The sequence below is a fragment of the Rattus norvegicus genome, chromosome 3 (assembly GCF_036323735.1).
Source record: "Rattus norvegicus strain BN/NHsdMcwi chromosome 3, GRCr8, whole genome shotgun sequence".
Classification (NCBI taxonomy): domain Eukaryota; kingdom Metazoa; phylum Chordata; class Mammalia; order Rodentia; family Muridae; genus Rattus; species Rattus norvegicus.
This window is the reverse complement of record NC_086021.1, coordinates 26,233,782-26,249,828: the sequence shown is the minus strand read 5'-3', so window position 1 is coordinate 26,249,828 and position 16,047 is coordinate 26,233,782. Positions and strand designations below refer to the sequence as shown.

Below are 16,047 nucleotides of genomic sequence, written 5' to 3'. Positions count from 1 at the left end.
TATAAAAAGAACAGAAAGACTTTAACTGACCTCCAAGAATTCCTGTCCTCCCTCTCAGAGATAGTCCTTCAAGAATAAGAAAAGATTAGACCTACTGTTATTCCTTTAAAAAGGAGGCTTGTGTGCTGCATTTAAAAAAAATGTTTTTATATAGATCACTCAGGAAGAGTTAAAGACAATTTGGCAAAGATTGTTGGTGGGGTTGCAGACTGATACAACCATTCTGGAAATCAGTCTGGAGGTTCCTCAGAAAATTGCACATTGAACTGCGTGAGGATCCAGCTATACCTCTCTTGGGCATATACCCAAAAGATGCCCCAATATATAAAAAAGACACGTGCTCCACTATGTTCATCGCAGCCTTATTTATAATAGCCAGAAGCTAGAAAGAACCCAGATGCCCTTCAACAGAGGAATGGATACAGAAAATGTGGTACATCTACACAATGGAATATTACTCAGCTGTCAAAAACAATGACTTTATAAAATTCATAGGCAAATGGTTGGAACTGGAAAATATCATCCTGAGTGAGGTAACCCAATCACAGAAAGACATACATGGTATGCACTCATTGATAAGTGGCTATTAGCCCAAATGCTTGAATTACCCTTGATGCCTAGAACAAATGAAACTCAAGACGGATGATCAAAATGTGAATGCTTCACTCCTTCTTTAAAAGGGGAACAAGAATACCCTTGGCAGGGAAGAGAGAGGCAAAGATTAAAACAGAGACTGAAGGAACACCCATTCATAGCCTGCCCCACATGTGGCCCATACATGTACAGCCACCCAATTAGACAAGATGGATGAAGCAAAGAAGTGCAGGCCGACAGGAATCGGATGTAGATCTCTCCTGAGAGACACAGCCAGAATACAGCAAATACATAGGCAAATGCCAGCAGCAAACCACTGAACTGAGAATAGGTCCCCTATTGAAGGAATCAGAGAAAGAACTGGAAGAGCTTGAAGGGGCTCGAGACCCCATATGTACAACAATGCCAAGCAACCAGAGCTTCCAGGGACTAAGCCACTACCTAAAGACTATACGTGGACTGACCCTGGACTCTGACCTCATAGGTAGCAATGAATATCCTAGTAAGAGCACCAGTGGAAGGGGAAACCCTGGGTCCTGCTAAGACTGAACCCCCAGTGAACTAGACTGTTGGGGGGAGGGTGGCAGTGGGGGGAGGGTTGGGAGGGGAACACCCATAAGGAAGGGGAGGGAGGAGGGGGGTGTTTGCCCGGAAACCGGGAAAGGGAATAACACTCGAAATGTATATAAGAAATACTCAAGTTAATAAAAAAAAAAGTAAAAATAAAAGATTAAAACAAAGTTTTTAAGAAGAGAGAGCAAGCTCAAGACAAAAGTTGGTTTAAAACCTGCTCCAATTCTTCCCCTTGGCTCAACTCTGGTTTATTGCTTATTAGAGAACGTGTTGTTAAGGCCCATCACTAGTAATGTGATTGAGTTATGATTTTAAGATTAAAACCATGAAAAAAATGGGGGAATGAAAGAATTAAAGAAAAACTCCCAAATGTTTTATAAGCTGCTAAAGTTTTACAAAACTATGGGAACAGAAACTTCTGATACTTTCCAGGCTGATATTTGCTTAAGTTTAAACAAGCCAACCAGGTGCATTCCCTCACTGCCCTCCACATCTGCAGTTATTATGTTTAAAAATGCTAGTGCAATGCAGCTCGGGGCTCTTATCCTCTGCTCCTGCGTGAGTTATGAGTTGAGCCTCAGGGCGCCAAATAAAACAAACAAACAAACAAACAAACAAACAACAACAACAACAACAAAACAACAACCACAAAGCCTCTTGCTGATTACATCAAGAACGCCTCTGGCTGGTGATTGGGGTTCGCTGATATCCGGAGTGACTGAGTGAGTGTCTCTCCTTGGGGAGGTCTTTCAGTTACAGATGGAGAAAAAGCCTTATAGAGCTTCAGTTTGTGATTCTGTTTCTATTGTCATGCCAGACCCAGAACCTCCAGGTTTGCCTGCCAAACAGCAGCAGGCCTCTCAGCAGGCATCCACAGCAGCAGATCCTACTCTCAAAATTAATCCCTCCCTGACAGAGTTGAAAGCCCTGGTCCACAAGGAGCCGGACAAGAATTCATTATTCCTAGAAGAAAAGGCTGCCCCACCCTTACAGGCTGCAAGGTCTGGGCTACGCCATTGCCCCTCCATTTTGCGCTCCCGGTTTTGATTTTGACTCAGACATTGCCAGTGCCACTGAATATGCTGAAACAAAACTTTGCTGGGAGGTAGTCTCCTTTAAAGATTTACTTTTAAAGTTAGGAGAGTATCTTGCCCTTTTAAAGAAACTGCAGGCTTTGGATCTTGAGCTAACCCAGTGCCCCCTTGTTCCCCGACATGGGTCAGGGTGGGTCTGCTGGTCTCTAGGGCCACAGGTGAAATACCACACTACTCTCATCTTTTTTTTCACTGACCCGGGGCGGGGGGGGGGGGAGGCGGGTCCAAAGGGGCTCTCGCTTCTGGTGCCAAGCGCCTGCGCCCTGCTCCGGGGACAGTGCCAGGTGGGGAGTTGACTGGGACAGTACGCCTGTGAAACTGTAATGCAGTGTTCAAAGGCAAGCTCAGGGAGGACAGAAACCTCCCATGGAGCAGAAGGGCAGAAGCTTGCTTGATCTTAATTTTCAGTATGAAGAATTACAGACCGTGAAAGCAGGGCCTCATGATCCTTCTGACCTTTTGGGTTTTAAGCAGGAGGTGTCAGAAAGTTACACAGAGATAACTGGCTTGTGGAGGCCAGAGACACTAAGCTGCCATGGAATTGGGATGTATACTTCTGGAACCTGCCTTAGAAACTCTGGGTACAGAGCTTGACAGATTGATATATTTTGGGGTAAAGTCCAAATATTTTGTTAAGTTGCTTATTGGTATTGGAATTGATAAAAGGTGTTTAATTGGCCTATCAGGTTCCTTGTTTAACGCTACTGTTTAGTTTACTTCATTTTTTAAAATTGTTTAATCTTCACGATAGGTGTGACTTTGAGTTTTATGGTTATATTATTACTCTGGGAGAGAGTGCAAGACACAAGCTTTTCTGGTTACAGACTAAGGAACACAGTATTTTGGGAGAAAGATTTTGGTTTTGTGTTTAACAAAAAAAGTGTGATTATGCTCTGGAAACCTCAGAGACAAACTGATCAGATTTGAGAGATGGAGACCGCCTAAAAAATTAGATTTAACAGAATCACACAAAAAGATATCTCTATTCTAAACTTTTGTCTTGAGAGTTGTATTTTGCAGAATGTACCTACTTAAATTCCTAGTCTCAAGGACTTTCAGCTGGGTCTAGTCAAGATGCACATCCACTATAACATTTGCTTCATTCTTCCTACCCCCTACCTGCAATGATATCTCGATGCTCATATACAGCTTGAAGAAGTAATAGAAGAGTCATCACCCCAATTCCCTGGACTTTTGGGAGAGTGAAAGTGGTTCTTGACAGGGAGGAATTAGCTGGATTGAGTTGTGCAATCATGAGCCCATTTGGTAACTGAGCTAAAATCATATCTTTGCCTTGGTAAAGAATTTATTTTGTTTAAAAAAATAAAGAAAGAAACTAAAAGAAAAAGTTTAAAAGTACAAGGTTTAGAGCCAGTCCTTCTATTGATGCCATTACAAACTTATGAGCTTTATTAGACATCAGATTGACTCCTTGGCATCCAAACCCCTACAAATTCATTATCAGAGACTTGATTTGGCTGACAGAGGCCTGACTGAGCCCTATGATGATCTGCCTCCTTTGGGAACAGCATAAAACTGAGAGTTATGCTCGCCTTTACTGGCATGGGTACCTGCAAGGGGTGTGAGAAGAGGTACTGCAAGGTGAGGACCCTATTGTCTATCTCTGAGTCCCCTGAGAGGTAAACCTGATTGCATAGAGGTTGGTGTTAATATCTCCCTTCGTTTGGATTTCACAGAGAACGTTTCTGTCAAGATCACTAAGGCAAAAGTTCCTCCCCTCTCAAAAAAGACACTGATGCTGCACAAAGTGACTAGAGGATCAGGTCCATGCTTCCCCATTCTGGTTAATGTCCATTTATCCTCACAATGCAATCATCTCCGGCTGCTTGCTGGCCTCATCTAAAAATGTTAAAAAGTGTGTGGGAGGCGGGGATGCCTGGAGCCCAGCACGCTCAGTCTCAGGAATTCTCAGGAATGCTCTGTTCATTGTATGGCCCCTATCTCCAGGAAAATTAAGCCAGTCACAGCCTCTAGCCTTTGGACACCTAGCCAGTTGTCTGTTCTTATCAATGTATACCTGCAATTTATGGTTTAGGGATATAGGAATGGTGGTGGGAGTGATGGATTGTCCTGGGTAACCTCCTGCCTGCTTGTCTTTATAAGCCACTGTTTTTTGAAATAAATCTTGAGAGCTTGATCAGGACAGACTTGCTCTCCTTCTTTGTGCCTCCTGGCCCCCATTTTCTCGCCCGCTCCCAGGTCCACTCTGAACCCCCACTGGCCAGGGCAGAGATGAGCTCTGATGATATCAATTAGTCTTGGTGTCTGTCGCTTAGGTTCCTGCACTTGCCTCTAGCCATTGGGTTGTCTCTGGTGTTTGCTAGTCTTGCTGTTTCTGAGAGTGCAGGGAACTCAGGATGATACATTCTAATTACATTCATTTTGTGTAAGAATTTCATGAAGTCATTGTTTTTAATAGCTGACTAGTACTTCATTGTGGAAATATACCACATTTTCTGTATCCGTTCCTCTGTTGAGAGACATCTGGGTTCTTTCCAGCTTCTGGATATTATGAATAAGACTGCTATGAACATAGTGGAGCATGTGTCCTTGTTATATGTTGGCCATATGTTATATGTTATATATATGCCCAGGTGTTGTATAGCTGGGTACTCAGGTAGTTCAATGTCCAATTTTCAGAGGAGTCTTCAGATTGATTTCAAGAGTGGTTGTACAAGCCTGCAATCCCACCAAAAATGGAGGACTTTTTCTCCAAGTCTTCGACCACATGTGCTGTCACCTGAGTTTTCTCTTACCAGTCATAACTGGTATCAGGTGGAATCTCAAGGTTGTTTTGATTTGTATTTCCCTGATGACTAAGGATGTTGAACATTTCTTTAGGTACCTCTCAGCAATTAGATGTTCCTCCGCTGAAAATTCTTTGTTTAGCCCTGTACCCCATTATAAATAGGGTTATTTGATTCTCTGGAGTCTAACTTCTTGACTTTTTTGTATGTATTGGATATTAGTACTCTATTGGATATAGAATTGGAAAAGATCTTTTCTCAATCTGTTGGTTGCTGTTTTGTCCTAATGACAGTGTCCTTTGCCTTACAGAAGCTTTGCAATTTTATGAGATCCCATTTGTCGATTCTTGGCCTTAGAGAATAACCATTTGTGTTCTGTTCAGGAAATTTTCCTCAGTGCCCATGTGTTGGAGGCTCTTCCCCACTTTTTTGTCTATTAGTTTGAGCACATCTGGATTTATGTGGAGGTCCTTGATCCCCATGGACTTGAACGATGAGAATTGATCGATTTGTATTCTTCATGCTGAACTCCAATTGAACAAGCACTATTCATTGAAAATGCTATCTTTTTCCCCCATTGAATGGTTTTAGCTGCTTTGTCAAAAATCAGTGACCATAGTGTGTGGGTTCATTTCTGGGACTTGAATTCTATTCCATTGATCTACCTGCCCATCTCTGTACCAATACCATACAGTTTTTCTCACTATTCCTCTGTAATACAGCTTGAGGTCAGGGATGGTGAGTCCCCCAGATAATGTTTTATAGTTGAGGATAGTTTTTGATATCATGAGTTATTTTTATTCCAAATTAATTTACAAATTGCTCTTTCTAACACTGAAAAATTGAGTTGGGATTTTGATGAGGATTGCATTGAATCTGTAGATTGCTTTTGGCAAGATGGCCATTTTTACAATATTAATTTTGCCAATACATGAGCATGGCAGATATTTCTATCTTCTGAGTTCTTCTTCAGTTTCTTTCTTAGAGACTTGAAGTTCTTGTCATACAGATATTTCACTTGTTAGGTTGGGTCACACAGAGGTATTTTATGTTATTTGTAACTATTGTGAAGGGTGTCATTTCTCTATTTTTTTCTCAGCCTGTTTATCCTTTGAGTGAGGAAGGCTACAGATTTGTTTGAATCAATTTTATATCCAGCCAATTTCCTTAAGTTGTTTATCAGGCTTATTAATTCTGTGGTCGAACATTTGGGGTCTTTTAATTACACTGTCTTATCATCAGCAAGTAGTGATATTTTGACTTCTCCCTTTTCAATTTGTATTCCTTTGAGCTCTTTTTATTGTCTGATTGCTCTGGCTAGGACTTTAAGTACTATACTGAATAAGTAGGAGGACAGTGGGCAGGCTTGCCTAGTCCCTGATTTTAGTGGGATTACTTCAAGTTTCTCTCCATTAGGTTTGATGTTGGCTACTGGATTGTTGTATATCACTTTTAGAATGTTTAGGTATGGATCTTGGATTCCTGATCTTTCCAAGATTTTTACCATGAAAGGGTTTAAAATTTTGACAAATTATTTCTTAGCATATCATGAGATAATCATGTGGGTTTCTTTCTTACTTTTTTCTTTTTTTGAGTTTGTTTATATACTGTATTATGTTTGTTTGATTTCCATATATCGAACAATCCCTGCATCCCTAGGGTGAAGACTTCTTGATTATGAAGGATGATTGTTTTGATGTGTTCTTAGATTTGGTTTGTAAAATTTTACTGAGTATTTTTGCGTCTGTATTTATGAGGGAACCTGGTCTGAAGTTTTCTTTCTTTGTTGGGTCTTTGTGATTTAGGTATAAGTGTAATCATAACTTCATAGAAGGAATTGGGTATTTTTCTTCTCTTTCTATTTTTGTGGAATAGTTAAGCCATTATTGCTATTAAGTCTTCTATGAAGCTCTGACAGAATTCTGCACTAAACCCATCTAGTCCTGGGCTTTTTTTTCATTTGTTTGTTTGGGAGATTTTTAATGACTGCTTTTATTTCTTTAAGAGTTATGGGGCTGTTTAGATGGTTTATCTGATACTGATTTAACTTTGGTACCTGGTATCTGTCTAGAAAACTGTCCATTTCGTCCAGAAATGGACATTTTCCAGTTTTGCTGAATATAGGCTTCTGTAGTAGGATCTGATGACTTTTTTTAAAATTTTCCTCAGATTCCGTTGTTATGTCTCTCTTTTTATTTCTGATTTTGTTAATTTGGATTCTCTCTGTTCCCTCTTGTTAGTCTGGCTAAGGGTTTATCTATCTTGTTGATTTTCTCAAAGAAACAGCTTCTGGGGCTGTTGATTCTTTGTACAGTTCTTTGTGTTTCTACTTCGTTAATTTCAGCCCTGAGTTTGATTATTTCCTGCTGTCTACTCCTCTTGGGTGGTGTATTTGCTTCTTTGTGTTCTAGAGTCTTTCTTTAGGTATCCTGTCAAACTGCTAGTGTATGCTCTCTCCAGTTTTTTGTTTGTTTGTTTGTTTGTTTGTTTGTTTGTTTGTTTGTTTTTAGAGGCACTCAGAGTTATAAGTTTTCCTCTTAGCACTGCTTTCATTGTGTCCCATAGGTATGGGTGTGTTGTGCCCTCATTTTCATTAAATTCTAAAATGTCTTTAATTTCTTTATTTCTTCCTTGACCAAGTTAACATTGAGTAGAGCATTTTTTAACTTCCATGTGTATGCTGGCTTTCTGTAGTTTTTGTTGTTATTGAAGACCAGCCTTAATCTGAGGTGATCTGATTGGATGCATTGAATTATTTCTATCTTCTTGTATCTGTTGAGACCTGTTTTGTGACCAATTATATGGTCAGTTTTGGAGATGGTACCATGCAGTGCTGAGAAGAAAGTATATTCTTTTAATTTAGGACAAACTGTTCTATAGATATTTGTTAAATCCACTTGGTTTATAACTTCTGTTATTTTCTCTAAGTCTCTGTTTAGTTTCTGTTTCCATGATCTATCCATTGATTGGAGTGGGGTGTTGAAGTCTCTCACTATTATTGTGCGAGTTGCAATGTGTGCTTTGAACTTTAGTGGGGTTTCTTTTATGACTGTAGTTGCCCTTGTATTTGGAGCATAGATATTCTGGATTAAGGGCTCATTTTGGTGAATTTTTCCTTTGATGAATATGAAGTGTCTTTCCTTATCTTTTTTGGTAACTTTTGGTTAAAAGTCAATTTTTTGAATATTAGAATGGCTACTCCAGCTTGTTTCTAGGAACCATTTGCTTGAAAGAACCTTTTCTTTGAAGTAGCATCTGTCTTTTTCACTGAGGTATGTTTTCTGTATGCAGCAAAATGCTGGTTCCTCTTTACCTATCCCGACTCTTAGTCTATGTCTTTTTATTGGGGAATCAAGTCCAAAGGAGATATTAAGGTATAGTAATTGTTTTTTTTTCTTTTATTTTTTTGTTGTTAGAGGTGGAATTATGTTTTTTTTCCACTCTTGGGTTTTGTTTTTGTTGCAAATAAATTACTTTCTTGCTTTTTCTAGGGTGTAGTTCCATCCATTTTCCTACAAATTTTATGATGTTAGTGTTTTTGATAGCTGAGTAGTATTCCATCATATAAAGAAAAAACATTTTCTTTATATACCTGGGTCTTCAGGTATAATAATCCTTAATTTTCTGGGAAACAGCCTGATTGATTTCCAGTGGTTTACTGAGTAGTAGTTGTCACTTACTACCAGTGGTAAAAATGAACTAGCAGAAATTGATGGAATGGAAAACATAATCCAAATTACATGGAAAAATTATTTTCAGTCAAAAACTGTTTTAAAGTCACCAGGAGCATTGACGCACCTGAGAGGAGAGGTAAGACCACACTTCTTCTCCAAGGGAACTGCCTCAAGTGATCAGGACACAGAAACTCAGGGACAGGATTTTCTGGTTTCTACCTGTGCCTAGAATGCACTGGGTCCCACACTTTTCTGTACCCAGATCCTCTGGGGAGAGAGCAGGACTCTCAGAAATGTGGACAATGCTGAGAGCTGAGGGGAGACGACCACTTCTGCTCACATTCCAGGCCCAAGAGGAACCTTCCTGGATCTCTCTGGACACAGGATCCTTTTAGCATTTGGGGAAATTATCCTTCCAGTCTCTGCCTGTACACAGAGCTGACAGCTAGTCTCCAGAAGCAATGACACAGCTGAGAGCAAAGGTAAGACCACCACTTCTGCTCTGAGGGACCCACCGGATGCCTCAGGTCACATGAACCCAGAAGCAGTCTGGGACAGGATCCTGCCAGTTTTGACCTGCACCCAGAGCTGACCCTGTGACACAGCTCTTTGTACCCAGATCCTGCTGGGAGAAAGCCAGTCTCCAGGAGTGGTGACACACAAATTTAGAAGAGCGTCAAGCCACTATCAGAGACAGAAAACCAGCTAACACCAGTGATAACCAGATTGTGAGAGGCAAGGGCAGGAATCTAAGCAAGAGAAACCAAAACTACTTGGCATCGTCAGAGCCCAGTTCTCCCACCAAAGCAAATACTAAATATCCCAACACACTGGAAAGTCAAGATTTTGATTAAAAATCATGTCTCATGATGATGATATTTTTTATTCTCCCTTAAAGAAATACAGGACAGCTTTCTGTTTCTACCTGTGCCTGGAGCTGACCCTGTCCCACAGCTCTCTGTTACCAAATCCTGTGTGGGAAAGAGCTGGACTCTCAGAAATGCAGAGAATCATAAGAGTTCAGTGGAGACCATAACTTCTGCTCACATTCCTGGCCTAAGAGGAACCCGCCTAGAGACCTCTGAACACTAACTGAGGAACTGTCTGGGATAGGACCCTTCTGGTCTCTGCCTGTGCCCAGAGCTGAAAGCCAGTCACCAGTAGCACTGAGACACACAAGACAGAGGTAAGACAGTCACTTCTGCGCCAAGGGACTTTTCTGGAGTCCTCAGGAAACAGGAACCCAGGAGCAGTCTGGGACAGGATCCTAAAGATGAAGAGGTTGTTTTTCTTTTTTAATTTTAAATATCAACCTGCTATGATCATGTGATTATAATAGTGGAGACTAATTCTTATAGAAAGTGTTATAGTTGTGTCCTTTTACAGTGCCATTAATTTTTAATTACACACATATTTTAATATATATTTCAAATTATCTTTCTCTGATTTGTCTCAAAATTTCTGGACAATTCTGTCTCAAAGGAAGAGTACACAACTGTATTTAGACTGCTCAGAATTAGAGGTTGCTATCAGCACTTTAGTATTTAACCCTATGCTAACGTCTCGGCATTTTCACTACTAGCACCTTTAAAATACATAATTTTAGCAAGCAGAAAATATCATTGAATCATTCTGCAGTGTGGCATCATTGAAGGATAGTGACAAAATTCATCATTGACACAAAAGAGCACTTCTGTTAACTTGTTAAACAAAATTATTTCACTTTTGTATGTAATTATCATCCCAAATCATGAAAAAAAGCCAAGTTTAGATCAAGATTTGGCTCCAAATCTGATTTTATTGCATGTTAAAGTTTAACCTATAAAATGGGAGAAATATGCAGTTTACAGACCGACTCTTATAATTAAATAAATTATAAGGGGGAAAATGTCTGAAATAGTGTATGGCATTTATGGACATCTTCCAAAGAATTATTGCTATTTCTACTTTTATTTTGGAAAACGTTTTCATCTCTTTTCACTATGTGCAAAAAGTTTTTATCTATCTTTTAAAGGCATTTCTATTACAACAGTCCATAAGGATAAATGACTTTGTAGGAAAAGAAAAGGAAAAGAAAAGGAAAGGAAAGAAAAGAAAACATTGTGGTTACTCAACAGATTTTCATGACACAAATAAATGGGTCTTTTGTCCAATATGTATATGCTGGATCACTTCTATCCTCATTATAGGTATCCTCTTGTAGATCTGTTCCTATAACAAAGTAAATAAAAACACCCAAGTTCAATGTATGGCAGCTCTACACTGAAACAAAAAGTCTTCCCCAAGGGGACTAAGTCTATAGTCAGTCACTTCCCTTGTATTACCCTATTAGTACTGTGGTATTTATTATTCATGCTGTGAGTGACAGTTTCAAAGGGTGTAGAATTCTATGAATTGAAGATTTATCTCTCATCAGCTTCATTGCAGACAGACAAATATATATTAACAGCCTCAGAGACCCCAACTGATTGTGACACACAGGCGAAGTCAACTATCCCTGAAAGGAATATTGGATTCAAAGATTCACAAAGTCCTAGCAAGTGGTTTTACTGTTTTAGAGAGAAAATCTCTTAGAGGAATATCTTAAAATTTTCAAGGAAGACAGAATAGTGGATGTATATTGTGGTTTCCATAGGCAAAGCTTTATTGCTTGGATGGTAGAAATTCAAGATAACAAAAATAATCCTCAATGCCACCAAAACTGTAGTTGCTTATATTATGAATGCTAATTATGTTCCCTCCCCCCAAAAAACCACAGTGCTTACACAAGACTGTCTGCACATAGCTTCTGAGAACCTGCCCCCAGTTGGTTCTGATTGATAAATAAAGATGCCAATAGCCGATAGCTGGAGAGAACAGATAGAGGCGGGATTTTAGGATTTCCAGGGCTTGGGACTGGGAGTAGGGAGGAGAATGATCATGTTGGCAGAGTGTGGAGGAGAGGAGACATGCCATGCCTGAGATGAGTGTAGGACAGAGAGACATAGCCAACATGTGAAGAATTGGGAGACTGCAGCCAAGTGGGCTTCCCAACTGGGTCTAGAGCAGCCAATATAAAACATAGAATTAGTAAGTAATAACTCAGGATTTTTGGAAGGGAAGTAGATATTAACAGCATGGAGGTTAGGTAGTGGCCCAGTTATTCTGTTGTTTCAAGGCTTACTGAAATATAAACTGTGTGTGCCTCTTTCATTTTGGAACATAAACCATTGTGACAGGTAGCAGACCCTGCTGTCAGGTTTTATTAATATTTCATACTATAACAAGTATCACCACAGCCACCACCACCACATTTCTACCAATAAAAATAACAGTGTGCTTTCATTCAATCAAAAGTTATCACCAAGTCACACACAAGATTACTGTAGGAAGAAGTAGTGAGATGGGGGCAGGGAAGAAGGTCACAAGCCCAGAGTAAATCAAGCTCTAGGCACCTATAAATAATAACAGTATTTGACACCAAAATTATATACAAAAGCATACACCAAAAAAAGAGAAGTAATCACTTACTGGAACAAGAAGAAAATAGTTCATCTGGGAAGCAATACTGAAACTCAGACTGGAAGCATTTTGGAGAGAGGATGCAGTAGGACCTAAGACATAATGGGCATGAGCATGACAGAAAGAGAGAGGGGAGGGATGTGGGGGGTGGGGGTAGATGCTCAAGGTGCAAAATGACAAATAGTTTTGTGTTATCCATGAACTGTGAAGGCTTCTCACAGCACCAGACCCAACTAATGAAATAGACTGGAACCTGAAGAGACACTTACAAGCCCAACTGAAGAGGTGTGGCTTTCTTCTACATGTAGTGAGGGAAACTGCTTTCCAGTAGGGAAATATCATATGGACAAAATTGTAGAAAAGGTTAATAAGGAAGAATGAAGCTGTGTTTGGTCCTTTAAAAATTTTTTGGGAATAAATTGGGTTGTATATATATAGTCAGAAACTCAAAGTTTTTGCCAGCAAACAGAAAATAGATACCTCATAAGTGAGGAAAGAAAAATCAATCAATCAATCAAAGAAACAAATAAACAAACAATAGCAAAAAACAAACAGCAAACAAAACAAAACGAAAATAGAAAGAACAGACAGAATGCAAGCAGGAAAATACAATTTTTAGCCCTGAATCATTTGGATCTCTGACTTTTGAGTTGATTCTGGAATGGCCATGATCACTTTGTCCAATCTGTCCATCTCTGTTCACTATATCCAGGGGTACATATCTATACCATGTTATATGTATCTCCTGAAAATAATCAACATACCATCCCATTCTGAGTTTTAGGCTCTTGCTGAGTTTTCACATTTGGGACCTGAGATCACCAATAGTTGGGCCAGTGGACAGCATGCATAAAGTGATAAGGCAAGAAAGGGTGAGGAGATAGATTTAAGAATTGTTATTATATAATGTGGGGAAAGAGTCCTAAAATGCCATAGTCACTTTAAAAACCAGCATCTGGAGCTCACTGCTCCCAAACACAGTGGGAGAGAGAGCTCACCGCCGGGACAGGTGGGCACTCCTGAGACTGCAGAGCAGAAGAGACCACCAACACTGCCCACCCATGCCCACATTCCTGGCCCAAGAGGAAACTGTATACAGCCTCTGGGTTCCCCTGGATAAGGGCACAGGAGCAGCAAGTCTGCTGCATCTGAGACACCGCCAGAACCTGAAGGGACCGACCAGATAAACAGTTCTCTGCACCCAAATCCTGTGGGAGGGAGAGCTAAACCTTCAGAGAGGCAGACACGCCTGGGAAACCAGAAGACACTACGCTCTGCCCACATCTCTGACTCCAGAGGAAATCACCAAACGCCATCTGGAACCCTGGTGCACGGAAGCTCCCGGAAAGGGCAGCGCAGATCTTCCTGGTTGCTGCCCCCGTGGAGAGCTCAAAAGCAACACCCCACGAGCAAACTTGAGCCTCGGGACCACAGGTAAGACACCCTTCCTGCTCCAAGCAACCTGCCTGGTGAACTCAAGACACAGGCCCACAGGAACAGCTGAAGACATGTAGATAGGAAAAACTACACGCCCGAAAGCAGAACACTCTGTTCCCATAACTGGCTGAAAGAAAACAAGAAAACAGGTCTGCAGCACCACTGACACAGAGGCTTATAGGACAGTCTAGGCACTGTCAGAAATAGAAGAACAAAGTAACACTAGAGATAATCTGATGGCGAGAGGCAAGCGCAGGAACCCAAGCAACAGAAACCAAGACTACATGGCATCATCAGAGCCCAATTCTCCCACCAAAGCAAACACGGAATTTTCAAACACACCAGAAAAGCAAGATCTAGTTTCAAAATCATATTTGATCATGATGCTGGAGGACTTCAAGAAAGACATGAAGAACTCCCTTAGAGAAACACAGGAAAACATAAATAAACAAGTAGAAGGCTATAGAGAGGAATCACAAAAATCCCTGAAAGAAATCCAGGAAAACATAAATAAACAAGTAGAAGGCTATAGAGAGGAATCACAAAAATCCCTGAAAGAATTCCAGGAAAACACAATCAAACAATTGTAGGAATTAAAAATGGAAATAGAAGCAATCAAGAAAGAACATATGGAAACAACCCTGGATATAGAAAACCAAAGGAAGAGACAAGGAGCCGTAGATACAAGCATCACCAACAGAATACAAGAGATAGAAGAGAGAATCTCAGGAGCAGAAGATTCCATAGAAATCATCGACTCAACTGTCAAAGATAATGGAAAGCGGAAAAAGCTATTGATCCAAAACATACAGGAAATCCAGGAATCAATGTGAAGATCAAACCTAAGGATAATAGGTATAGAAGAGAGTGAAGACTCCCAGCTCAAAGGACCAGTAAATATCTTCAACAAAATCATAGAAGAAAACTTCCCTAACCTAAAGAAAGAGAGGCCCAGAAACATATAAGAAGCCTACAGAACTCCAAATAGATTGGACCAGAAAAGAAACACCTCCCGTCAAATAATAGTCAAAACACCAAATGCACAAAATAAAGAAAGAATATTAAAAGCAGTAAGGGAAAAAGTCAAGTAACATATAAAGGCAGACCTATCATTATCACACCAGACTTTTTGCCAGAGACTATGAAAGCCAGAAGATCCTGGACAGATGTCATACAGACCCTAAGAGAACACAAATGCCAGCCTAGGTTACTGTATCCTGCAAAACTCTCAATTAACATAGATGGAGAAACCAAGATATTCCAGGACAAAATCAAATTTACACAATATCTTTCTACAAATCCAGCACTACAAAGGATAATAAATGGTAAAGCCCAACATAAGGAAGCAAGCTACACCCTAGAAAAAGCAAGAAACTAATCATCTTGGCAACAAAACAAAGAGAAGAAAAGCACACAAACATAACCTCACATCCAAATATGAATATAACAGGAAGCAATAATCACTATTCCTTAATATCTCTCAACATCAATGGTCTCAAATCCCCAATAAAAAGACATAGATTAACAAACTGGATATGCAATGAGGACCCTGCATTCTGCTGCCTACAGGAAACACACCTCAGAGACAAAGACAGACACTACCTCAGAGTGAAAGGCTGGAAAACAACTTTCCAAGCAAATGGTCAGAAGAAGCAAGCTGGAGTAGCCATTCTAATGTCAAATAAAATCAATTTTCAACTAAAAGTCATCAAAAAAGATAAGGAAGGACACATCACATTCATCAAAGGAAAAATCCACCAAGATGAACTCTCAATCCTAAATATCTATGCCCCAAATACAAGGGCACCTACATACATAAAAGAAACCTTACTAAAGCTCAAAACACACATTGCACCTCACACAATAATAGTAGGAGATTTCAACACTCCACTCTCATCAATGGACAGGTCATGGAAACAGAAATTAAACAGAGACATAGACAGATTAAGAGAAGTCATGAACCAAATGGACTTAACAGATATTTGTAGAACATTCTATCCTAAAGCAAAAGGATATACATTCTTCTGAGCACCTCATGGTAGTTTCTCCAAAATTGACCATATAATTGGTCAAAAAACAGGCCTCAACAGATACAGAAAGATAGAAATAATCCCATGCATCCTATCAGACCACCACAGGCTAAAGCTGGTATTCAATATAAATAAGGGAAGAACGCCCACATATACGTGGAAGTTGAACAATGCTCTACTCAACGATAAACTGGTCAAGGAAGAAATAAAGAAAGAAATTAAAGACTTCTTAGAATTTAATGAAAATGAAAGTATGACATAACCAAACTTATGGGACTCAATGAAAGCTGTGTTAAGAGGAAAACTCATACCTCTGAGTGCCTGCAGAACAAAACAGAAGAGAGCATATGTCAGCAGCTTGACAGCACACCTGAAA

At 40.0% G+C, this 16,047-nt stretch overlaps 1 protein-coding gene across 1 annotated transcript; it reads left to right on the top strand.

Moving 5' to 3' along the window:
• The first annotated feature begins 253 nt into the window (after positions 1 to 253).
• Positions 254 to 14,718, top strand: LOC134486280 (uncharacterized). Its single transcript, XM_063285195.1, has 5 exons — positions 254 to 561; positions 1,985 to 2,168; positions 3,791 to 3,901; positions 13,333 to 13,638; positions 14,303 to 14,718. The coding sequence occupies exons 1-5, from the start codon at positions 429 to 431 to the stop codon at positions 14,472 to 14,474; spliced, it is 906 nt and encodes a 301-aa protein (XP_063141265.1). The 5' UTR covers positions 254 to 428; the 3' UTR covers positions 14,475 to 14,718.
• Positions 14,719 to 16,047: the final 1,329 nt, after the last annotated feature.

Bases quoted from the DNA above. Each gene is read 5' to 3' on its own strand.
- LOC134486280 (XM_063285195.1), top strand. From the start codon at position 429: ATGTGGTACATCTACACAATGGAATATTACTCAGCTGTCAAAAACAAT. The intron at 2,169-3,790 runs GTCTGGGCTACG...CTTTGGGAACAG, and splicing joins CCACCCTTACAGGCTGCAAG to CATAAAACTGAGAGTTATGC. The intron at 3,902-13,332 runs GTAAACCTGATT...ATAAGGGCACAG, and splicing joins ATCTCTGAGTCCCCTGAGAG to GAGCAGCAAGTCTGCTGCAT.